The sequence below is a fragment of the Melospiza melodia genome, chromosome 2 (genome assembly GCF_035770615.1).
Source record: "Melospiza melodia melodia isolate bMelMel2 chromosome 2, bMelMel2.pri, whole genome shotgun sequence".
Lineage (NCBI taxonomy): Eukaryota > Metazoa > Chordata > Aves > Passeriformes > Passerellidae > Melospiza > Melospiza melodia.
The window spans coordinates 20,887,655-20,912,849 of record NC_086195.1 but is presented as its reverse complement, the minus strand read 5'-3'; the positions used below and the strand labels follow the sequence as shown (position 1 = coordinate 20,912,849).

The 25,195-nt window shown below is 41.3% G+C and overlaps 1 protein-coding gene across 4 annotated transcripts in view; it reads left to right on the top strand.

The window, feature by feature from the left end:
• Positions 1–25,195, top strand: part of SHROOM2 (shroom family member 2) — a 116,538-nt gene that overhangs the window by 60,444 nt on the left and 30,899 nt on the right. For 2 of the 4 annotated variants that reach the window (XM_063147856.1, XM_063147874.1), the window contains exons 3-5: positions 11,254–11,385; positions 16,634–19,271; positions 21,160–21,263. In XM_063147856.1, coding sequence (XP_063003926.1) covers positions 11,254–11,385; positions 16,634–19,271; positions 21,160–21,263 — 2,874 coding nt within the window. The remainder of the gene's footprint in view (positions 1–11,253; positions 11,386–16,633; positions 19,272–21,159; positions 21,264–25,195) is intronic. The other 2 variants (XM_063147867.1, XM_063147862.1) reach the window with 2 other exon arrangements.

Below are 25,195 nucleotides of genomic sequence, written 5' to 3'. Positions count from 1 at the left end.
GCTCGTATCTGCCGGGGACAGAGCCCGGGAGGGTGCCAGGAGCAGCCCCGGTGCCGGCTCGGGCCCTCGGGCCGGTCCCGCTCGGCCGCCGGGAGCTCTGCCTGGAGCCGCAGGGAGAAGGCACCGCCCCGCACGGAGCCCGGGTAGGTACGGACGGCTCTGCCAGCCTGGACAGGACGAGGGACACTCGGCAGCTCCTCACCCCTTCTTTCCGATGTTGGGATAAGCCAGTGCTCAGGGTGCCTTTCTGTTGGCTTTTTTCTGTCTTTTGTATCTTGTTGGATGAGGGGGATAAAAAAGCTATGCATTATTGTCTCAAATGCATCCGATTAAATTTTCATTATAGGATTGTTGAAGTGGAGTCTCAGGTGTGGAAGAAGGGAGGTGACTTTGAAAAGAGTATTTTGTTTTTCTTTCAAATTTGCCTCCCATTTCTGAGGCAGACGTGGCTTTCAGTGTGCTTTGTCTTGCTGAGCAAAACCACTCCTCTCCCAGCTGGGCCAGGCACTGGGGTGCTTTGCGTTGCTACTTTCTAAAAGGTCTGCAACCAGTTTTGTTGGGTGGTCTCTCCATCCCAGTATGGGATGGAGACAAATGCAGTGGCAGTGTCACTCTTAGTGGAACTCAAAGTGTCCAGGCCTGAGAGTTTTTAGGCCTCAAGCTTTTAGTGGTGTGGAAAGAAAATTTGGTGGACAAAGTTTCCCAGTGAAACTGTGAGCTGTTTGCCAACATGTATGGAGCTTACGCGAGAGTGGAAGGGGATTTTTACGGAACAGTGCAAGAGGAAATGAGTATTTTGATAAATGTGAGACCAGAATGGTTTGTTCTTCATAATAAATCTAAAGAAAGGGTTGTGGGATTTCTGTTTGTAAAGGAGAGGAGTATGAAGTACTGAGCAAAAGTGGGGGGGGAAACAGCCTAATCATTGACATACACTTGTCTTACACAGTTTGGGGAAGGGGGAGGGAGTTAAATGATTAATTTAGGATATTTTTTTTTTTGTCACTGCCAGGCAGTCACTGCTTCCAGCTTCTCAAGCACATACATGCTGTGAAGGGGGAGTGCTAGAGCAGCGTGGCTCAGGATGAGTTTCTGTCTCTATCTTCTTAGTGGGGACCAGACGGGCCAGTCATCTCCATTAGAGAAATCCTTAATCTGGTGAGGCTAATGGACCCTCTCACACAAGAGGGCTGCTCAGGTAGGATGATCTCCCCACTGTATTTGTGGGGAAGGATCCCAGAAGAGTTAGGATCAATGTCTGCAGGTTACTGCTGATTTATAATAACATAGTAATACATAGCAGAGCACTGGCACATAAAAACCATCACACATTTCTGTGGCTTCACTGAACTTTGAGTAAAGCTATAAAATATTAGACATCCATTAGTCACTTGGAGGTCATATGTGGTAGTCAGTATGTCTCAGTGATTTTTTTTCTACATGAAGATACCTTTTCTATTCTTTGAGGTTGTTTAGACATCCTTGTGCACAGCTCTGCACCACCCTAGGAGTGTTAAAAGCCAGCTTTGTTTCCCATCTGAAGGTGACTAAATGCAGCACATATAGTGCAAACAGCTGAGAACCCAGAGGTGTATTCACTGCTCCAAGTTTAGTAATAGTGATGTAGGTACAATTTGCATGTGAATGTAGTCATAGTATCTGTGTGGTCTGTTGTGAGATTGTCTGTAGATACCTTGGTTTATGCAGGAAGAGTGCATGGATGAGCTCAGTTATTAAACTACTTGATCATTTTGGAGGGATGCTGATAATTTCTGCAGCTTTTTAACAAACAAGCTTTGGCAGCAGAAATAACTATTTATGAATATTAACTAGAGAATTTTTTCCTGTATTTTGTCATCAATTGTAACTGATCTGGGCTTGGAAAATTTAGATAATTTCTGATTTGATTTCTGTGTATCAAAGCACGTTTCAACCTGTGGACATTTATTATTCTACTTTTGCCAGATTTACTCTCTTTAAAACCTACACTTAGTGATAATTAGGGTGGCTAAAGATTGGGATCTGAAGGGATGGTGTGAGCTGGGCTGGAAGAAAAATGATCTATTGAAGATTTGTGTTGTTATTGCTGTGAAGGGCTTCTGTTTTCAATTTTGCTTGGAAAATAGCTTTTATTTTGCTGTGAAGTGACTGAACCCAGCATTCAAGTCTAATGATGTTAAATTGGGTGCATATCTTGGCACATTCAGTTTCTGTAAAATAAGCCTAAAAACCTAGTTCTCCAACCAAAATCAGCTCTGTTCCAAGAATCCCAGAAATGAGAGTTGTCTGGTCATTATTAATGTTCTAGCTCCAGGTGATTGTCTTTCAGGGCTGCCATATATCTGCTCCAAATGGGGGTTTGTACTTGTTCCCAGTGTATCCAAATCAAGGGAAACAGCTCTGTTTCTCACAGAATGAAATGTCAGAAGATGAAGCAGGACATAGAACCAGCCTCAGCAGAGGATCCAGCTTCTTGCACTTGCCTTTACTGCAGTCCCCATCTCCCCCCTAGGGATGGAGGGCATGGATTGCATTGTTAGGGCCAGGCTCCTACCCACAGGGTGGTAGAGGCTCTCAGAGACAGCATTGTACCTGCCCGTGCAGATTCCTTCTACTTCCATTAAGAGTCTACACAAAATGTTGGAAATATTTGGCCTGAGTTAGTACAGGCATAGGAAGAGAGTAGCTCATGCTCCAAGAAGTTGCCAGTGAAAATATCTGCCTTTTGCCAGTGGAGATGGATGTGTAAGTGTTTCAGATTGTGCTGCTGTTTGTTACAACGCTGTTGTGGCTGCAGTCATCAGTTGGAGGTTAAGAACGGGATTTAATTTGGAACTAACAATTAATTTCACCTGAAACTTGAGCTGCCCTGGGAGGTAAGGAGGGAGAGGTTACTTGGATGATTGTGCAACTGTAACCACCTTAGGCCTTGGGCTTCCAACATGTTAAGGCAGCTGAGATTTCCTGCCCAAATTACGAGCTCTGTAATGTGCCAAAACTCTAATGTCTGTTTTAATCTGAAAATAGTTTTTTATGACAATAAAAATCTTTTTTATAAACCATGCTGTGTATCAAAGAGTGATTTACAGCTGCATAGCTACCTCAATTCAGTGGAAGAAGTAAAAATTTTTACATGCATTAGTATATGTAATCCAGAAGGAGATTTTCAGAAGAGGAGTTTTTGGGGGAGTTTGGTTTGTTTGGTTTTGGTTTGGTGGGATTTTTTTCATTTGTGTTTTTGTTGGTTTGTTGGTTTTGTTTTGTTTTGGAATTTTTTGTTGGTTTGGTTTGGGGTTTTTTAAATTTTTTTTTTTTTTTTTTTTTTTGGTGGAGCACATTTTTTCTTTCAAATCTCTGTTGTCCTTCTGAGACCAAGATGCCTCAAGGGAAAATTTCTACATGAAAAGCTTATTCGGTTCTTTATTAATGTGGAAACTAATGTAACTTTTTACAGTATTGTACTCATTTTTTGTCTTAGTTATGGCTAAGCCAGAGTAAATGGGTCCTGGATGCTGTGTGATGTGACCAGTATTTATTTGGAAGCTTACTTGGGAATTCCAAGTGTTGTGAGAAGCAGTATTAGAGTATTTAACAAGTGAAAGCTTGTAAATAGATGAGCAATAAGACTTTATGTGGGCCTGTTGAGTTGGTTCTGCTTCTTACTCTAATAGGGTTTTTTGGATGAAAATAACTATATTGTTTCTAATAGGGATCAGCAGTATTGTTCTAAAGATTTACTTAATTAAATATTTCATTAAATGTTCCTGCAGTGCATCTGATTTAACCATTCCTTTTGTTAACAAGCCAGATGTAAATCCAGACAGGTTTTGGCTTCATCTGAAACAGAGTTCCATTCACATGTTTTTTGTATTCAGGGAGTGACCCTGAAAGAAAGGAAGGGTCTTGTTGTTTTTATAAAGCTCACTACAGATCTGCAGAGGTAAAAGACATGGCCCTAAAGTATTTGCCATGATGATACTTAGCAAGAGTTTTTTGGATTTTTTGCTCACCATGAAAAGACATTTTACACATCTTAAGTTTAATCTCTATAATATAAAGTGAGAATGTGATACCTCTACAGTTAAAATTTCAAGTCCTGATGTTTCTGCTTCGGCTGGGAAAGCCCTGTTTTTTGGCTTTTTGGAGGGGCTAATGCAGTTACTGTATCTTCTGTCCTTACTTAAAAGGATGTTTAAGGCTCTTCTGGATGGGCAGTCTGTATGCTGGCACAGAGTGTACTTTAGAAAAAGCATTGAGTTGCTGCTGTCTAGCCCCAGGACAGTAGGAACTTGGGGCATCTTAGACTGAATCAGAGGGAAGGGCAGTAGGACAGGCTTAAGAGAAAGGGAAGGAAGTGGCTGAGGCTGTGAGGCTCTAGAAAGCAGCATAGAGGTGAGTTCATAAGTGGGTAGTGGGACAGGTTTTGGCAGTGGGAAAAGACCAAAAAAGCAGTGGCTGGAGTGCAAAACCATCAGCCTGGTCAGAGAAATTGTGGATATTTTGGAACTAGAAAAGCCTAAAAAGTTGCTTTGCATACATGCATAAATCTATGCATGAATCTATATAGAGAGATAGATATGTGTGTATATATACATGTAATCTCTATTGGATATGAGTGACAGTGAAGGTTTACTTCAAAATACATTCTGGAAGATTTTTTTAATTTGGGAAATCCTTTAATACACAATTTCAGCATGGAAATTTTCAGGAGGGCTCTCTGTATTTTTCTTCCTTCTCATATTCTTTCTGACATACATACCACCCTCCTTCCTTTATTTTTAAATAAATGAAGAAAAACTAAAGTAGGAGACTGTTCAGAAAAAGTGTTCCACCTCAAGTTTTGGATGCTTTGTCCTCGCTTGGTTTGCTGTTAGATCCAAAGATATAGATGTACCTTTATCTCAGGAGACAGGACAACACTGAAAATGGCAAGGGGAATTGTATTGGACTTAATCAAGAGCTTTTTTATGGAATTGATAACAACTGGTTTAGCCTAAATTAGAATAACTCTTGCATGTATTTATTTACTGAGAATGGCACAAGAAACCATTCACATTCCTTACAGAGTTTTGCTGCTGGGTGATAGCTTTTTGCCAGATTCTAGATACTTCATTTCCATATTTCCCTGGCAGATAGATCTGCCAGTAGTGACTAACGTAGCATGAAGTAATTTGAATTCTATGAATATAGCTGTCTGAGATAGATAATAGCAAATATCTTTGTATAGGATGATGACTCCTTTAGTATTCTGTAGAAAGGAATGTTGTTTGTCTGTTTTCAAGAGAGGGTAAGAAGAAAGATCAAATTAAGTGCTCATTTAAAAAAATATTTCTTAATTTTAGAAAAATCATCTAGTTTGAATCATGAGCTCCCATGTTAGGCAGTTGAATGAATTCTTCAAATCTGCAGTGACAAATACATATAACAGCTTCTGGAATGAAAAACAGTTACATTGTCAATTTCTTTTTATTTGAGGCCTCTGTGGGTAACTGCAGACTCATGGTGGTATTCGGCCTCCTTTTTTTTCCTGCCAAGGATTCAGAAGACTAGCAAAATCCAAATATGTTTTTAATACATTGAATAAATGATTTAGCAGTTCCTTTGCAGTGGCTTTTTGCATAACCAGTTAATTACATTATATGTTGGTCTTCTGGTGTGTTTTAATTTACTAAACAAAAGATTGGTGAACTACAAAAACCCCTCATGGATTGGGAAGACTTTTGTTCCCCCAGCATACACAGATTTACTAAAAAAAATTTGTTAATGAGGTATTGGTATGTCTAGCCTACTGTTATTGTAAGGGAGGGGATGTGAGAAAACTGAGAACTTTGAAGTGGTTTGGGATTTATAAGCAGACAAACAAGAGCCCCTGTGCTGTCACTACAAATTCTTGACATTTTCTGTACATGGAGTAAAAAAAAAAAAAAAAAAAAACCAATGTGTGTGAGCAGCTTGCTGAGGACACTGCAAAACCTGAACCTTTCCTAGGCAATTTGTGTGGCTGGCATGGGGCAGGCAGCATGTTTGTAACTGGTTCTGTTTCTGCAGAACAAACAAGAGCAGTGTGGTTTGGTTTATTTGGCTTTGACACAATCTAAGGGCACCTTGTGAGCTGTACCTCACAGTGCAGTGCTCGGGTGTGCTGCTTGTTTGAGGGTGCCAGTGATTGCACTTGACCTTTAAGCCTGTGCAGGTTTCCATTTTATCTCAGGGCTGCAGCCTTTCTGCATTTCCTTAGCCTTGCATCTTTGGCATGTCTTGTAGCCAGTTACTCTGGGATTAGGCAACATTTCTGGTTCTAGACAAGGTTTAAAATGACTGCCAGTAGTTTGGACCTCCTGCTGCAACTTTGGAAAAGTGAACTTGGGTCATTTTAAAAACAAAGTTTTTAACAACACAGAAAGGCTTTGTTGCACCGCTGAAAAGCTTTGAATAGCACTGTGGTGAATGGAGGGAGAAGAGTTTTATTTTGATAGCTGCTGTTCAGCATCACTACACTGACTGGTTCCCAAATTCTTGTGTTTGTACCCTGAAACATGGTCTACAGCTTTCTATAGAAACATAAGTGACTGAAAAAGGAATATATCTATTTTTAGAGAATCTTTAATATAAATGATTGCTACAACAGTTTTCACGCAAAGATTTAGGGCTGACAGTGTGTAACAGTAAGAGTTAAAAAGATCAGATGCTTCTGCTTTGGGATTTTTTTCCTGTCTTTGTAAATCCAGCTCAGTTCTGACTGAAGCCACTGACTTGTCCATCCTTTGACTTTTGAAAAATTGGGATTTGTTATCTAAACCCAGGTTTTATTAGGGCGAAGACCCCACCTTGAGTATTGCATCCAGCTCTGGCATCCCCAGCACAAGAAGGACGATCGACCTGTTGGAGTGAGTCCAAAGGAAGCCATCAAGTTGATTAGAGGATTGGAACACCTTTACTGTGTGAAAATGCTAAGAAAACTGGGAATGTTCAGCCTGGAGAAGAGAAAGCTTTGGGGTGACATAGTAGCAGTCTTCCAGAACCCAAAGGGAGCCTATGAGAAATTGGAGAGAGACTATTTTCAAGGGCATATAGTGACAAGACAAGGGGGAATGGCTTCAAATTGAAAGAGAGTAGGTCTAGATTAGATGTTAGGAAAAACTTCTTTGCTCTGAGGGTGGTGGGGCACTGGAATGGGTTGTCTGGAGAAGCTGTGAGTGGACCATACCTTAAAAACATTCAAGCCAGGCTGGATGGGGCTCTGAGCAAATGGTCTGCTCTAGTGGAAGGTGTCCTTGCCTTCATCAGAAGGGTTGGAATGAGATGATCTTAAAGGCTCTTCCAACTCAAACCATTCTTTGATCGATTCCATGATTAATTTCTTGTCACAACAGATACAGATGAACAGTGGGTGACACCGCATTTGCAAGGACTGGCCTCTAATGCTCACTCCTGGTTAGATGTGCTGTGGGGAGCCCTGGCTGTCAGTGATTACTGCGGCTGTGGAGCGTAATTGTGCAGTCCCAGGGCTGCAGCCGCTAGGAGAAAAGCCACCGCCGTGTGGTCACGGCAGCGTGTGCGGCTGTGCCGGCCTCAGGAGGGCTCCGTAGGGATGAGGAACGATCCCGGCAGGAGGCGGAGGATCGGCAGTGACGGCGGCGCCGGAGCCGCGGCCTCCCGGGGCCCAGCGCACGGCAGCCGGCAGGGGGCGGGCAGGGAGAGGAGGCCGGGAGGGAAGGGATGAGACCTCGGGAAAGGGAAGGGACCTCGGGAAAGGGAGACACGGCCTGTGGGCTTCGGGATAGCGGCCCCGCCTGCCTCTGTCCCGTGCGGTGCCGCTGCTTGCAGGGAGAGCTGGGCAGCCTCAGCCCGAGGTGTGTGCCAGCAGCTGGGCCTTGGCTCCTTCAGCAGGGGGCTGCAATGAAACATTACCAGACTAATCAGATATTAGGAAGAAACTCTTTAGGGTGAGGGTGGGGGGGCACTGGAACAGGTTGCCAGGGACGTTGTGGATACCCCATCCTTGGGAGTGTTCAGTCAGCCTGGATGAGGCTGTGAGCAGCCTGCTCTAGTGGGAGGTGTTCCTGTCCATGGCAGGGGTGTTTTAACTGAGAGATCTTTAACTGACTTTAACTGATCTTCCAACCCAAACTATTTTATGGGTCTATGAAATAAATTCTAGCAATTGGTTTTCATCTGCATGCAGGCCCCTGGAACTGCCTGTCACATTTTTGCTTTGGTTACTCTAGATGCACAAGCCTGTATAGCAGGGTTACAACAGAGGTGCTGTTCAGTAGATAAGAATGATACAGTATCTGTTGGAGAAGGTGGTGCTGGGGAAATACACGCTTCTGTTGTTGTATCTGCTGGCTTTTTTATCTTTTTTCCTTTGTAACCTATCTTCTGTGCCTATCAACATTTTCCTTCCAGCAGCTTCTGTAAAAGCACTGGTAGAAAGATACTTTCAGTGAAATGCTTTTAATAATGCTTCCATTAATGCTGGAGGTTTTCTGAGTTTTAGGTTCAGATGATCTCATTCTGTCACTCAGAAGTAACAGAGAGGTTTTACATTAGAATGTAAATGCTCAGCTTCCAGCTTCTTCAGTTGTCTGCAAAATATTCCTGTTTTCAATCTCTGAATCTTTTCTTTCTAGTTCTTCTATCCATTTGCTGAATTTTGGAATCAATTTTTATATTGCAGTCCCCATTTTAGAAAAAATCGTTCCTTGAAGTGCAGGATAGATTCTTACCATTTAATTAGAATTACTATCAGAAAGTACTGTTGACTGTGTATGGTGAATTAATTTTTAGTCATGTGTGGGAACTTCCCAACAAAAGCAGGTGTTTGTCTATGAGATTCCCCATTCTGGGTATCCCACCAGTATTTTTAGGCTGTTCAGACCATTATGTCAAAAAAAAAAAAAAAAAAAAAGACCCTCTCAAAAATCCTGTGTGGCCACAAAAACAGAAAATTCAACAGAACTTGTAAATTTTTGTCCACTTGCCTTATGCCACAACTCAGTCCAGTCTGTTCCTCCCCTTGCTTGGCTGCTCAGGAAGATGAAAATGGTGGTGGACATTGTAGCACAGAAAATGCCTTCTGAAAATGACATTCATGTAGCAAGGAACTATCTTATCAAGATCTTGACAAGTTCCATGAGGTACAGTACTGACTTACATGTGCATCCCTTCTGTTTCTTCCCAGTGCTTGGATTCCTCCTGCCATTTGTCAAGCCCAAACTGTCACAGAAACCCTCTTCCCAATCTTCCCAGCCTTCTTTTCCTTGTGCTCCAAATGCTGCTTGTGTTGTGCTAGTTTCCTAGTCTTGTGCTTCCTTAGCAGTACATCATAGAAAAGTAATTGTCTCATAAAAGATAAACCTTTTCAGCTGAATTGATGCCTAGGAGATCTGCTGAATTTGCCTTACCAGGTATTTGTGGTATGCTGAATTGTCAGTACTGTTAAAGATGAGCAGTGGGGGGAAAAGTTCATGTGATGTTCTGTGCAGCTGAACAGTGGAATTGTAACTTTTTCCATACCTGCACACAAGCTTGGAGCAAGCAAGGATTGTCTGGAGCCTGTCATCATATGGCTGAGCAGAATCTTCTGCACTTGTTTGCACAGAGAGTACTGGGGTTCCTCCACTGTCCCTACCAAGAAGGAGCAGCTAGAGATGCTCTGCTTAATCGTTTTCTCTTTTGTCACACTGAGAAGAATAGGCTTTTGTTTATGGAAACAATTACTTCTTTTTTTAGTGACAATAATGATGCTACACTTTGTAGTGAAATTACAGTTTCCCTGTAGAATTGTTATTCTCCTTTTGTAATCCTGCATGCAGATTTTGGAAAGGCAATTGATCACTGATTTCTTCAGACCTTGCTGAATGTACTGTGAAAAGCCATGTACTCAGAGCTGACCTGTTTTGAAGATATTTGCTTTAGTTTTTGTCTCTAAATGCAGTGGTGGTATGATAACAGACAAATGTGTAAAAAGGGGGAATGTGTAAAAAAATGTAGAAGTACCTTTTTACAGTTCAAATTGAAAATACGGAACACTTCTTCAGTGTAGCAAATTACTTAACCTTGGAGTAACAGATTTCTTAAGTACAGAAGTGCATTAAAAAAATTGTAACAACTACAGGTCCTATAAGCCAGCCTTTATTTCATACTCGGGCTTCAAAAGATGGGATTTGTCAAAGCTCATATTGCATCTAAATTTTAAATTACACTTCCTCCAGGACGAGCCAAGAAGAAGGGCTATTAATTACTTTCTAAGAAGGTCCCGCTTCATTCCCAAGTGAGAGGGTCCAGACAAATGGCCTGTAATTGGCATCTGCTCACTGAAACAGAAGTGGCTGGATTCCACCCAGAAGGCTTATTTAACCTTAGGGAAAAAAGAATGCACTTACTCCATGAGTGCTGAGAGCTGTAACAAAACAGAAAGTCCTTGGAAGGCAATGCAAGCTGTAGTTACTAATTCCTGAGCAGAAGGAAGGAGGTAGAGGAGTATGAAGCAGTTTTTCAAAACAGTTTTTAAGGTGCATAACTCTAGCAACAACCTATTGTTGGTACTTCTTAGACAGGATCTCTTCTGTTAGGTGAGCAGGAACATTTGGAGATGATATCCAAGTAGATATTTGGGGACTTACATGATTCACTGAATTAATACTGAAATGTATTCTTTAAAAAACAATCCCAGAAAACACCAAAACAAACAAAACCTCCCTGCATATCAGGGATGCCAAACATTTCAAGAGCTGAAGCAGAATTTGCCTGGAGTTAATATGATTGCTTGTATCACTAACTTGTATGAAACAATGTACATGGCTTTAATCCTTCCTGTCATTAACTCGTTTCTTCCTATAAGCTCCTCCTATATGCACCTACCTACAGTAAAATCTTACCAAAGCCTTACTGTTGGCAAGTTGTAAAAGAGTTCAAAGTGTAATATTAGCTTTAACTATTAAATCTCTGGATACACGTCAGGCACTTTAAAATTTATCAATCTCTGTTCCTTGTAAAAAACACCCACCTCACCACGCATTAAAAAAAAAAAAATTGGTACTTCACTGCATCTCAAGCATCTTAAAGAAATGGTGATGTCTTTTCAAAACTGGCATGCATGCACATAGAAAGTTTTACTGTCACTGAAAGTCATTATACCTCAGTCCTATCTGTGAAACGCTTTACTGCTGCCCTGGTAGATTTTTTGCTGTATGTCACCTTGTTGAAGTGTTTGCATTAAAGCAGCACCTGTGCCTCTGTTGCTTTCAGAAGGAATGACCTGGCCTGCAGGCCGCACTCCTGGCACGCAACCAAATTTACCGAGAGTCAGCCAGAGGCAGCCACGTCACACCTCGCCTCGGCCCATGCCTGCGCCTCCTGGCACTCCAGCTACCATGCAAGGTGAGTCTGCTTGGCTTACACACATCCAGCTCAACAGCCAGCCTGCAAGAACGCAGCTCATGTTGCTGAGGGGGTTTTTTAAAAAACAACCAACACAGAATTGTGGTGTTGTACTTTAGAGTTGCCTGTCCTTGGTGCATGAAGGGGGAGTTGGGGAAGTTTGACGTGTGGGTGAGTGGAGTTCTGAAATGGTTTGTGATATGTGCATGTGATTGAAAGGTAAGAAACTGGCTTTAAAGGCAGTCACAAGGTTCAGCTTCTTGCTCTGTTTTTCCTTTCAGTGTCCACTGGGAAAATCCTAAGGCAAAGTAACCATCAAAATTAACATTTATGAAGTGAAATAGGAAAGGTAGAAGAAGATAAAAATACTGTTTCAAACAATTAAAAGGGCTTTATCTAAAGAGAGGGTGCAGAATGCTTTACTGTTGCCTTTTAAGGTATTACTGGTTTAATTAGTTTAACTGTCTTTCTGTAATCCTTCCCTGCATCTGTGATCATGCTTGTCTAGAGAAGTAATAAGACCAATGATGTTCAGTCCCTGTTTAAAGCACTTTAATATTTGTTAGGTCACATTCAACACTAATGGAGAAAGGCTGACACCCAGGCAGTTCTAGCTGTGAAACTCTAAACCTTTAGGTAACGCCTCTTTGTGTCTGGTTGCAGGTTCTTGTTTGTTTCCTGCTCCTAGGTTACATTCTTTATCGTTTTCTATCGTTTCTATGGAAGATTTTCTTGGTTTTTGGGAGGGAAGGGGTGTTAATTTTTTTTTTGCCTTTTGTTACTTTTTCCTCCTCAGTTACACTGAGCATTACAGAAAATTAGTCTGGTGTGCATTCCCGGTTTGGGAAGCAGACTTTGGTTTTCTATACTTAGTGCTGTGCATTTTCTGCTGAATCATTACTCCTTGAGGTTAATCTTTGGTGATAGTCAAAACAACAAGTTAATACTTCTGGTTTTTATTTTATTGTTTCATCTAAATTTTACATTTGGATGAACATTTACAATGTTTTTACACTGTTTTCTTAGGGAGCTCCCTACTGTTTTTAAGCTAAGTTTTCAAACTGCCCTTGAATAAAGTCGACAGAAAGGGGGGTTTTTTAATGTTGTTTGTAATACTTTATTAGTAGAAATTTTAGCAACTTTGATTACAATTTCTGCTGCTTTACACTGATTTAAGGTTTGTGTTTAAATATCATATGATATTAGATTTAGATTTTTAGATTGATTTAGATTTATAGATTGCAAGAGAGTAAAAGTCCTTGTACATAGAAACAAAATTCAGAAATTTCTAAAATCTTCTACAGGGTTCCTCATTGCAATGCTATAGCTAAAGAGTATTTCTACTATTAATGAGTCTTCTCTACTAAGCTGTAAATCATTATATGCTTCCTGCTCTTCCTGGTGGTTGTCCTTGTACCTTGTGAAAGTAAAATACTACAAGATGTGTCTCAAGGTGTGTTTGATAGGAGCTGGGTGTGTTCCAATACTTAAAAAAAAAGAGAAAAAAATGGTTCCATGCCAGTTTGAAATGAGGTTTGGTCGGGAAATTCTGGATGTAAAGGAAGAGGGGTTGGGAATAGAACAGTCCTCTCCCCTCACATATCAGAAAGAGCCACAACTGCTGGCAGACACTAATACTAATAAAAACAAGGGATTCTTTCTCACATGCTGCTGAAAGATTTAGTGGCCTTAGCACAGTCTCATATCACAGTTCCCAGATCACTGCCATGCTGAACCCCTTGGCTACCTGTGCTGCCCACTTAAAAGACAATATATTTGGGAGATTTGTCAGCCCTGGTGTCTGTTGTCCAAGACTGTTTCAGAGGCAGAGCTGCTTTTACCATGCTGCTGCTGGAGGATACCCAGCATTCCCATAGTGGCAGCCCAAGGATTTTGGTACTTTGGGGATCTCAGTTGCAGAGTGGGGTTCTTGGGGCTTGCTGATCTGCAAAAAGAGGTGAGCAGCCTCTGAGATTCCCCACTTTACAAGTACATTTCACAAAAAGCTCAGCTGATCAGAAAGCACAGCGATCAGTAGCTAAAAACAGCAGTATGCAAGGAGATAATTGAAATAGCCCAAGGAGGGGATACATTTCTAGCCCAGGCATCCTATCCCTGGGCTGTTTCTGGAATTTCATGTCCTTCCTTGAGCTAAGCATCTGAAATTGTTATTCAAAGCCTAAAATCTCTTCTGATTATGCCTACCTGCATCCTCTCAGTGAGTGTGAAAATTCACTAAATCACTTGTAAAACATGGAGAGCTTGTGGGAGGAGGGGGCACACACCACACTTTTTTGTGTTGGTGGAGTGGGGCACAGCTGGCCAAAACAGCCCCATGAAGACTGTCCATACTATCTACTGTTAGGTTAAAGTATAGGCAGTTTGATTTGCTTTAGGGTTTTGTTGGTTGGTTGGTTTTGCTGGGGCGTTCTTTTTGCCGGCCTGATGAATCTGAACATTTGAAAAGGTGGATGAAGCTAGAGGAAGATAGCCCAGAAGAGGCTGTAGGAGAGAGGGTGGTCCTGGAACCCAGCCCTTCACATCCAGCTCTATATGTATGGGGGTTTTATCATGTGACTTTAATGCAAAAATTGTAAGTTATCTTTGGGAGCACTAGGCTAGATCTAGATGCCTCTCATGGAAGGCTAGAAAGCTGGAACTTATAAAGCTTTTGGTGCCTTCATTTCCCTCTGTGAGTCTTCTGTCTTTTTCACAGAAGTCACACCTTAGTAACATGGTGCAGACTTTTTTCCTGGCCCATCCTAAACTAAGGCTGAGTTTACTTTTCTGGGAGAAATGTAACTGAACTATCTTAAATTGCTGAAAGTTTAAACCCTGCATTTTCTTGCAGTAGGGTATACTATAACAGAGGAGCCTTTGGGTTTTTTTCTGTGCCCCTGGTTGTGCAGATGAACCCAGCCACCTCATCTGCTTCATTCTGGTATTGCAGGTGTGGCTGTGGGACCAGTGTGCTTTGAGAAGGCTGCCTAAACTGAGCTTTTGGGGCAGTTAGGGTCAGGTGCATCTGGTTTGTAATCCCATGCTGTTGCTGAGAGGAGATAATTTCTGTAATGGTCCAGGAGCAGAAGCTCATGCCCCAGGGTTGGGAAGGGTGTTTACTGGCCAGTGTGGCCAAGGGATGGTGTATGTAGATTATTCCTGGACTTCACCTACCCAACTTTGACCAGCAGTGTAGGTGCTTCTATGAATCTGCTCTAAAACAGCCACTGAGAGAGGATTATCCTGGGATGCCAGCCAGGCTCAGGCAGAACTGGCCTCTGCTCTCTTCCATGTCAGGGTTCACAGGAGGATTGCCCTGCAGTTTAGGACCACAGGAGGCCACGCTCTGCATTAACTTGCCATTAGAAGCTTTCCTGTCCTTTGAAGTGCTTGCTGCTTCTGCTGGGTTTCCATTAGGCATTTTCCAGCAGGGCTTTGACCTCCTGTGATGATATCTCTGCTTCACATTTGATACTGGCAGATTTACATGAGACCTGTAAACTGAGGCTTTCCTGCACAAGTGGCATCTTTCTTTTAATTAATGCCAGGTATCTGCTTGGATTTCATGAACTTAAAGGTCTTTTCCAACCTTAATGGTTCTGTGATCTCCTTAGTGCTCAAGGGAGTAGGAATATCAGCAATTCTTAGTAATAGCTGACTTACATTACTCTTTCACAGAAAAATCCTAGTAATAACCACAATACTTTTTACATGCAACACAGTATCAGCTTAACATGACAATTAAGACCTTTTAAAGGATTCAGCAAGATGCTTTAAATGCTGAAAATAAACGAATGAAAGAACATAAAATCCCACAAGATGAAGCCATTGTTAGTGTGTCTTGTTAATAAAATGCCTTTAGAAAATAAGCATAAAGCATATCTTCTCTTATTTCGTATAAGTTGCTTTTGACCATGTTGTTTAAGAAAAGAAGTTTAAAAGGCTATAGTAGTAGAGGGGGAAAGAACCAATTCTGTTAATATTGAATTCCAAAGAACTGTTGAGTTGACCTTTGCAATATTTTTGACAGAAGACCTGTATCACTATTGGTATTTTTTATGTGGATTAATCTAATTTCACTGCTAGCTTTCACAGGTCTCTTTACAACACAAGATTTGATAGATGCTTCATATAATTATAGCTACAGGGAAGCGGAATAAGTCTGGGATTTCTACCAAGGGTCTTTGCACACAAAGGCAAGAATTTGAATTTGGTATATAAAAGCAGGAGGAGCTGCCAGTGAAGTTGAAAGAGGGAGATGTGATGAGAATAATTGTCAAGACTGTCATCTCAGCATCAGTGTGTTGGATTGACAGGAGGTGGGTACTGTGAGAGGGAAAATAAACGAAAGGAAGTGAAACAAAACTCAGGGGGTAGGAAGGTAACAGAAGCAGCAGGATTTTGGAACCGTGTCCTTAGCAAAAGACCTGAAGAAAGTAGTGACAAAGATGATGTTTTTATAGAGGAAGGAGTGGTAGGGAGAAACTAGTGGCAGTAAGGGTTCTTGAAGGAAAGTCAGAAGTTTGTTTGGCCATGCAGAGCTTTGGCATCTCCTCCTGAAGTTTTCCTGCCAATGTTGTGGAACTGGGTGGAATGGAATGTTGTTTTAAGAGTGTCAACTTGAGAGTGGTTTGAAACCACACTGCTAAGGTGCCATGTGCAGGTGATATTTGAGACAAATGCATTTAGTGCATCTCTGCTTAAAAGTTAAAACATCAAACAAATAGGCAGATGTGGATGTAACTTTATTGGAGTAACTTGGGAAGGGGGAATAACATCATGGGCTAAAGAAGTTTGGAGTCATATTTCAAAGATGAAGAGAAGAAATACGTGAGTTTAACAGCTGGAAGAATCAGGGTGCCTGGAAAATAAGCTGAAAAATAAGTTGGTGTTTTTCCTGGGAAGGAGGGAGCTAATGGATCTCAAACTAAATTTTCCTAAAAGCAAAGTCAGCAAAATCAACAATTTGCATAGGGAAAAGGGACCCTTCAAGGAGATAAATGCATATTACTTACTAGCAAACTTACATCGGGAAGCTGAGGTAGTTACTAAGGTTTCAAGCTTTGAATCAGTGGTGGAATATCAAGTTGGAGCCCTGAGTTAGTGTTCAAACTTTGTTTTGTTAGATTGTCTTTAACTGCTGTGCAGATGGATTTAACCAATATTATTAAAATGAGTTGTTATAATTATGTTGTGAATATAAATTTTTTATATTTATTCTGACACTTTGTTTTTTTGTTTCCTTCAGTAGTTGTTCTTCTCAGGACTTGTCAAACCCATGGGATCAGACAAGTCTATACCGCTCTTCTGACCAATTCAGCTCTTTGGGAAGTATGGACAGCTGGGACCACACTCCCCAAGTAGCCCAGTATGGAAGACTTTCTTCTGCAAGGTCTAATAGTAGCATTGATCATCTAGGGAGCCAAAGTAAGCGGGATTCAGCCTATGGATCTTTCTCCACAAGTTCTAGCACCCCTGACCACACTCTGTCCAGTGCAGACACTTCTTCAACAGAGAACATGCTTTACAAAGTGGGGCCCTGGGAGACTGCTAAGCATGGAAGCAAGTCTGGACAGTTTTTGAACGACAGCAGTGGAACAGAGGACAAACCTGGGTATTTGCCAGCTCCCATCCAACACGAGAACAACAAAAGTCCTAGAGCAGAGGAAGACCCAGATGGCAAGCCCACTAGCTCGGGAAAATCCAGTTTCGGACCTATCTGGTACATCCCTGATAAAAAGAGGCCTTCATCTCCTCCCCCGCCACCTCCACCTCTTCGTAGTGACAGCTTTGCTGCCACCAAGGGCCACGAGAAAGCCCAGGGCCCTGTGTACTCAGAGGGTGCCAGCACACAGCACTTTACAGCCCCAAACCGATCGCAGCCCAGGAGTGACTGGAGCTTGGAAACTGCAGAGCAGCAGCGACGGCCCTCCAGAGCATGTGACAGGAGGATCAGCAGCTCAAATTACAAACCTGATCTCAGTTCAGAACACACTTTTTCTTCAGCTGGTGACAGGTACAGTAGTAGTGCAGGAACTGTGAACAAACTGCAGCCATCCTTGTCCAGCACCGACATTAGGTTTGCACAGTCTGCTTACTCTTACCACCACCAGCACCAGTACAGCGATGAAAGCACCTTTTATCACAGTGCAAGAATCTTAGCTGCACCTAAAGATCAGCAACATTACCTGTCCTACAGTGGCATTCAGGAGTTAACTACAGATCATTTTCATGGCTACAGTCCAAACCAAGCCAGTCTGCTCAACACTTCCTCTTTGAACAGTGCTGCTGAACAGAAGGTGGACAACACTGGACAAAGTCGATATTATTGTGTGACAGCAAAACAGCCTGCTCAGGGAAGCTCAAAGCCACTACAACTCAAGGATGACAGCTGGAATCCTGCAGTGGGAACTGATTTGTTACTTGGACCTCATGAAAATCCTGCAGTTATTACAATGGCCCCAAACCCAAAATACTATCTACCTCAACAATCTGTTGAATCTTCACTGACAAGGTGTGAGAACAGTAGTCATTACCCAGAGGACAGAGAGGGAGATGCTAGGTGTGCTACAGTAGAAGAATCTAAAAAACCTGATCATACTGAAAAATCTGGACAAAAGAAAAGCTGTGAGAGCTCTGAGGAAAGTGAAACTAGGCACGGTCAGCAGGAGGATGTAAAGGGCTGTGTCCTTACCACTGAAAACAGATCTGCTCAGAAAGATTTTAGGTGGGGGAAAGATGAAAGTAGCAAGATTTCTCCTCAGAGGACACCAATGTTGCACTCTTTAGCTCAGGAAGGGAAAAAACAGTCTGACAACAACCCAGAAGTGGTATCAGAACGACAGACCTCATTTGACACTCACCTGTCTAAACAGGCACGAAGGAGTGATCGTTTTTCAACAACCCTCAGAAATGAGATCCAAATGAGGAGAGCCAAGCTGCAGAAAAGTAGAAGTACTGCTACACTAGTAGGCTCATCTGAAACAGAGGAGTGCAGTGAGACCTGGAACCCAGATTCAGCAGGGAATGTCATCACATCCCCCGACACAAACTTTACCAGCTCCTACAAAGATCACCTGAAGGAAGCCCAGGCCAGGGTTCTGAGCGCGACGTCCTTCAGACGCCGGGGCTTGGAGCCCAGCCCCGCTGAGTATCCCCCCAGGTCACCTGAGCGGAAAACTGCTAGTTACAACTCTTCATCACTGACTTTGGTTTCTGAAGATGCCTCTGGATTCCCTGAGGCTACACAAGCCAAACCAAATCCTACAGGGAGTGGCACTCATCACGTTTCTCGGATTGGAGCCAGGAAGAGGTTCACAACAGAGCAAAAACTGAAGTCATACTCAGAACCAGAGAAGATGAATGAGGTGGGCATGTCAGAGGATGAACGCCATGCTCATTGCCGTCCAAAGAGATCAGAAGAAGCCCTGGGTTCATTTGCAGACAGGTGGAAATTTTTTGAAGAAACAAGTAAGCCTGCATTTAGAAAATCATCACAGAAACCAGGTCCCCATGGTTTAGCAGAGGGACAGCCTGAGAGGCCAGATAGGAAAGCACAAGAGGGAGAGGAGCTCTGGCATGAGAGAAGAGATCAGGTAGCCTCTGTTGGACCTGAAACTGCTCATGCTTCAAAGGACAGTGTCCACCATAGCAGCAGCAATAGGGCTGCTGAGAGGCTTGGGAAATCTGCACAGCCACAGCGCCTGGGAACCTTTGCAGAGTATGAGGCATCGTGGAAGGGGCAGAGGAAGCCCGTAGAGCCAAGGGGCTCGGGAAGGTACCACTCAGCTGAAAATATCCTCGATACAGGCCATGAACAGCATGGGAAATCCCAGTACTCCCATGAGAGATCTAGATCATCCCCTTCCACTGATTTCTACAAACAGGTACACATGTCTTTTGTATTATTCTTTAAGTTGCCCAGTGTGGTGGAGGACAGTAGAGGAGTGGAGGGGAAAAGAGAATTTTTATGGAAATTTCCAATTTAGGAACACTATGTAATATGGTATTTGCCTTTTGTCAGTAAAGGAGTAAATGTTATAGGTAGCTATCTTAAGTAAAACAAGGAAGATCAAAGTTTGTCCTGCACAAGAGCAGTTGGATCAAAATAATTTCTTGTGTGTTGAAGTCAGATAGAAAAACATGATTGATTTGCTAACACCCTCTTTTTTACAGTAGAGATTTTGAAGGTTCAAAACAATTTTCACCCAGACTTATTTTTTCATTGGTGTGGCTGTATTCCCTGTTTGAATTCTCTGAAAGTATGAAGAAAAGTGTTCCACATGTAAATAATATATACTTTGTCTAATTTTTAATGGTCTAGTAATTTCCATTGATTTCCTCTTTTCTTCTAAACTTGCTTCATGCAAAATTACAGAGGACTTCTGCCTGAAAAAGTTGAGATTACAAATATGCCTGTTAATGTTAAAGCCACAGCAACAATGAAACTGCTTAATGTTTTGTTTTATGTCAGTTTGCTTGATTTAAGATTTATACATTTATTCCTTAGAGAGATGCCAAAAGTCTGTTCAACTTGCAAGTAAATATTATGTTAATTTTTAACCAAGCAGGGCCAGGCAATGGTTGGCAGGTGGCACTGGAAGTAAACAGAGAAACCAAATCTCTTTAGTTCTCTGTTAAAAGATGTTGTTCAAGCTACTATGAGATTGCCTGATATGTATAAGGAATCATAGTGTGTTCAACCTGAACTGTGCCTTCTGCTAGAATAGAATTGAAGCAAAGCAGCTGTATATTACTTTTTCTGTATTTTTCCCCTTTTAAAAACATTGCACACATACATACACAGTTCACCTCTGTGTGTGTGTGTGGACATGGAGTAGAATGAGAATAGCTCAAAAAGAAACAAAAATGTTGATCTCTAGAAGTTGTGGACTGTCTTTCCATAACTTTTTTGCATCTTTAAGTTTGGCAAAAGTTCTTTTTGAACTCTATGTGCAGACTTCACTGCGTGGATAATTTACTAGGGTAGGGATTCAAAGCACTGAAAATAATCACCTGGACGTTACTTTGAAAATTAAATTCACTGAATTATTAAATAATTGCCTACCCAGCAGAAAAATAATCTATTCCCTGTATGCATTTCTGGTTTATCAGTCAGTGCTCTTAATTCAATATAGGCCTCCTGGGGCAAAAAGCACACACCTGTTTAGGCACCTGGAAAATATGGTGATAAGTGCATTGAAGATGCTTACAACAGACTGAAGTAAATAAAGATGTTGTTTTGCATATATGATTCAGATTGTTCCAGTGCTAATGTGCAATTAAATTTCCTGTAGGTTCAGTGTTTGTAATGCAAAGCTGGGCTTTGGGTGGGGTTGTTTGGAGATAGGGAGATAGTAACGTTCTGGAACAGCACTGCTGGTGTTGTACTGAGAAACTGAAGTACTCGCACAGGGATTCACAATCTGGTGCATACTTGCATCTCCTAAAATGTGAGCAACTCTTCTGCAACTTCTGTGCCTCTTTTTTTTGTTTTGTTTTTGCCAAATGGAAGTTGCAAACATTTATAAAAATGTTAAGCTCTTGTATAGATCAGCAAAGCAGAGCAGCCAGGTCAGGAGTGCAGCGCAGGAGGTCACAGCACGCTGTACTGCTTAAAACCAAACAAGCTTAAAACATGCTATGCTGTTGACTTCATGTGTATTTGAACAGAGCAAACCCACAAATAAGAGGTTCCATAATCACAGATTTTTTTTTTTGAGAGTTTGAAACACGATGACTTGGTCTCTTACTTGTACTACAAACCTCTTTTAGGAAGTATCAGTTGAAGTAAGGAGGCAAGCAGAGGATTTAAAGGAAGATGGGCAGTGTATTTTGTCTAACATTAACAAACTGGATGAGAGGAACTGCACTGTAAGGTAAGTACAGTGTTTCTTAATTTCTCTCTCTAAAAGATTTGGTTTTGACCAATGTTTTTGACAAATTTCTGTGATCTAATCTTTTCCTGACTCAAACTGCAAGTTCTGCTGTGATGATTTCAGAGTTTTTGCCGTGCCTTCTTCCCTTATTTCCCTCCTTCTCCCCAAATAAGTCAATGTGCATGATATAATTAATTTTGGGACTGAAATATTTGGGGACTCTAGTGTGAGCTTAAAGAAGTTGTTGAGTGTTGAGCATATTATAGTTTATTCAAAGGCAGTTGATTCTTATTTGTGTGCATGAATTATTTGTGTGATAGTTACGGATTTTTTGGGGGTAGATGGGGGCCTGGGGTTTCCCAAAAGAGATTTCCAGTATTATTCCTGGCAAAGACAGCATGCTGCTGAAACATAGTACTACTGTAAGGTCTTTGCTTTGCTTGTGGCTGTACAGAATACAATACGTGAATAGAAGACACTAAAATTTGTTTCACTGTTTGAAGAGCTCAGATTTTCTCTGTTAATCCATGTTTTAATAAATATACAATGTTTTCAAAGGTGTGACTGCATGCACAGTGTGGTTTAAATCCATGAAATGTCTAGCATGCTGAGGGTTGTCCTCATCCTGGCCCCGATGTGGTGCAAGCAGTGATTTCAGATGTGGTGCAAGCAGTGATTTCAGCAATCGCTGATTCTGTGGCTGCTGAAGCCCAGCTGAGGTTGTGCACATGCTGCCGCTGCCAGGTCTGACAGCTCTGGGTTTCATAACAGAGGGAACCCATGCATAGGAAAAAAGAACCTCTATAGGCTTTCCTCAGTTCTGTAAGTGGTATTAATCCCTCCAGGGAGAGGAAATTACGAACTATAGCGAACACACACTCTAGCTGTGACCCAAAAACCTTGTAAAAAGTTAGCATTTATTTGTGGGTCCATATGATTGCATTTTGCATTGCTTATGGCTTAGCTGAAGAGAGCACCCCCTATTTTTGCAGTTTTTGGCAGCCCTGTGTACTTGGGCAGGGATTGCAGAATGAGCCGCCCCGGAGGGCGCAGTGAGCGGCGGGCAGCAGGGGCGGGCACGGTCCGGGAGCGGCCGCGCCGCCGTGGGCGGGCAGCAGCTCCACACGGGTGAAATGATTCCCATCTACCATTATTCACAAAAGCATGTGAATAATACTCCTACGCCAGCACTTTAGCAGTGTTTGTGCAGCACAATTCTTGCTTTATAATCATGGAATCCATGAAAATCACATGACTGGGCACCAGCTGCAGTAACTTTTTTTTCAGCTGGAGCCTGTTTTGACATACATTTCAGATGTGGTATTTGGCTATTTTCGTGCATTACAGAAGGTTTTGTGAAATGGTCTCTTTGTCTCAACGTTGATATGCAGAGGTTTGATATGCCTTCTGTATTCAAAAAACTGATAAAAAACCCTCATTTGGGCATTTAATTCCTGTGTTGTGAGCTACCACTGCGTGATAATGAATGGCTGCCTTACGGGAAAGAATATATATTTCCGTGTGCTCCTGTTTTACAAGGCATTCTTGTGCTCAAAAGGAACTGGCCTCATGGCATGGATTGATTTTATGATTTTTGAGCTGCCCTAAAGCCATTTAACTTTCTATTTTTAAAATCTAGCAATCTGCAAATGGCTAGCAAATCTACCTAATTCAGGGTATATTCTAGAACATGAATAGTAACCAAATCTGAGGTCTTCCTTATGGTCATATTTAATGCTCTATTTTAAAATTTATGTTTGGATTAAATATCTGGCAGCTGTTAATTTGCGCTGCTGAGACCTGTGTGCTACGGTGGCCTTTGTGCTGCCAAAGTCAGTGTGATGGGGCTGAACACAGGAGTGGCCCTTCTGCACTTGTGGGCCTGAGATTTGCAGGAACCCAAGCTGAGAGACAGTTGTGGGGTCCATGGGTGCTTTCTGCAGGTCAGAGACTGTCCTACACTACAGGGTGCCTCTGGCCTCCCTCCCCTCCAGTTGTTTTGAGAAATGCAAAAAAATATTAACTTGAAATAAACTTTGAATAGGCTACCATTTACAGCTTCCCTGATAATTTTCCTCAGAAATATGAAATACTAAATTTTTTTAAATGCACTGACTCTAGGATGGAAAAGGATTAGAATATTGTAACAGCAAATGGCATTTTAAAAACAAACAAAAATAAAGGTGTTTGGTAATTTCTTTTTCTCCTGAGCATTCTGCTACAGTATTTTCTTGGCTGTTCTTTTTTAGCACACAATTGTAAAATGTAAATTAACAGTACTTTAAAAAACTGGGGGCAGGGGAGGAGTGGTGTGTGAATGTTGAGTTGATGAAGATAGTTTGTGAACCTCTTTCATCTTTGAGCTCTGTTTTTCCCCTCTGAGGTTACTGAGTGCCTCCAATGAATTCAGATTGTTTCATCTCCCTTTTTAGAAGAGCTGCACCATGTTCTTCTGAACTGCAGTATTTAATAGTTTAGGGTATTACTTGTGTAGGAAGAGAAAATAGTGGCCCATAGCAGCCATTGTCATCTCTAATGGAAGACCCAAGCCACTCTTGTTAGGAACTTACAGGGTTGGAGTAATCTAACATGAGATGTGTATTTTTATACTGAGGGGTTGCTGTGATTCTGTGGTGGTTCTTAACTTTAGGACAGCTTAAAAGCATTATACAATTTGGCTGATCTGTAAAACAAAAAAATGCTACTTTTTTGTTGTTGTTGTGCCTCTTTCTATTTCAAATTATTTACAAAAGCTTACCTTTTTATGGATGTGAAGTCTGTGCTTCTATAAACATGTCTCTCTTTCTGCATTTGTAAAATTACTTAAACTGTAAAATTACTTATAATTACCTTCCTTATAGAAGTCTCCACAATTTCTAAGCTGAAATAGACTTTCAAAAAGTTAGAGGGAAATAGATGCTCTGACCATCAGTCTCTGGCTTCCTGCAGTATGACATGCACGCATAAGTCATTCTGCATCAAAAGACTCATGCTTTATGATCTAATTCTTAAGATTGCCATCTACTAGAGATGTTTACAGCCATTGCCTTTATTTACTTTCTAAGAACATTTGACTCCTAGCTCTATTAATTTGTTCCTGTGATGTCTATTAAAGTTACATAACTTCAAAAAGTGAAAAAGGATATCTGAGATCACAGGCTGCAGAAAATATTTCACCATTTAATAGGTGTCAAGTCCAAGAGCATATGCGTGTCAAGTGTAGGACCACAGTGTGACTCAACTCTAATTAAACACTGTAAAACATTTTCAGTGTTTTCATACCTTAGTAGTTATTCCTATTTGAGTTGAGCTCTTAGACACAGAGGAACAACCTTTACAATACAAAAACAAAATAAAAATAATATCTTAATGCGTAAGTTGTCCTAAATGTCCAAGTATAATGTTCTAGAAAAATCTTTGATAATCCAGAAACAGGAGCCTGTAGACATGTTCCTAGGTTTTTTATTAGGCTTTTTATAAGGAAGATTTTTCAATTTGATATCTTGGTGAATACCTTGGCTCCATATACTCACCAAGAGGAGCAGCAAATAATTGTGCAAGGAAGGAGGAGGGCTTTCAGCAGCACAGGAATATGGCTGACCTTATGTCTTCTGAACTGAGTGAGATGGAAAATAATTTTAAAATGACCAGTAGTCCATTTGTATCATGCATATATGGATATTTGTGTGTGTATATATATATATATACAGACATATATAATATACATGTATATTGATAGTTATTTCTCTTAGCTTTTTCTGATTTGTGACCAGTATAGGAGTTGGGTTTTACATACCTATGAGGACTGATTAACAGTGGGGAAAAAAACTCCAACAATACCCAATACACATTTGGACAAATTAGTTTCCTTATTTCCTCAGACAATGGTAGATGGTGTAAATTATTCATTGAAAATATTCTTAAAAACTACA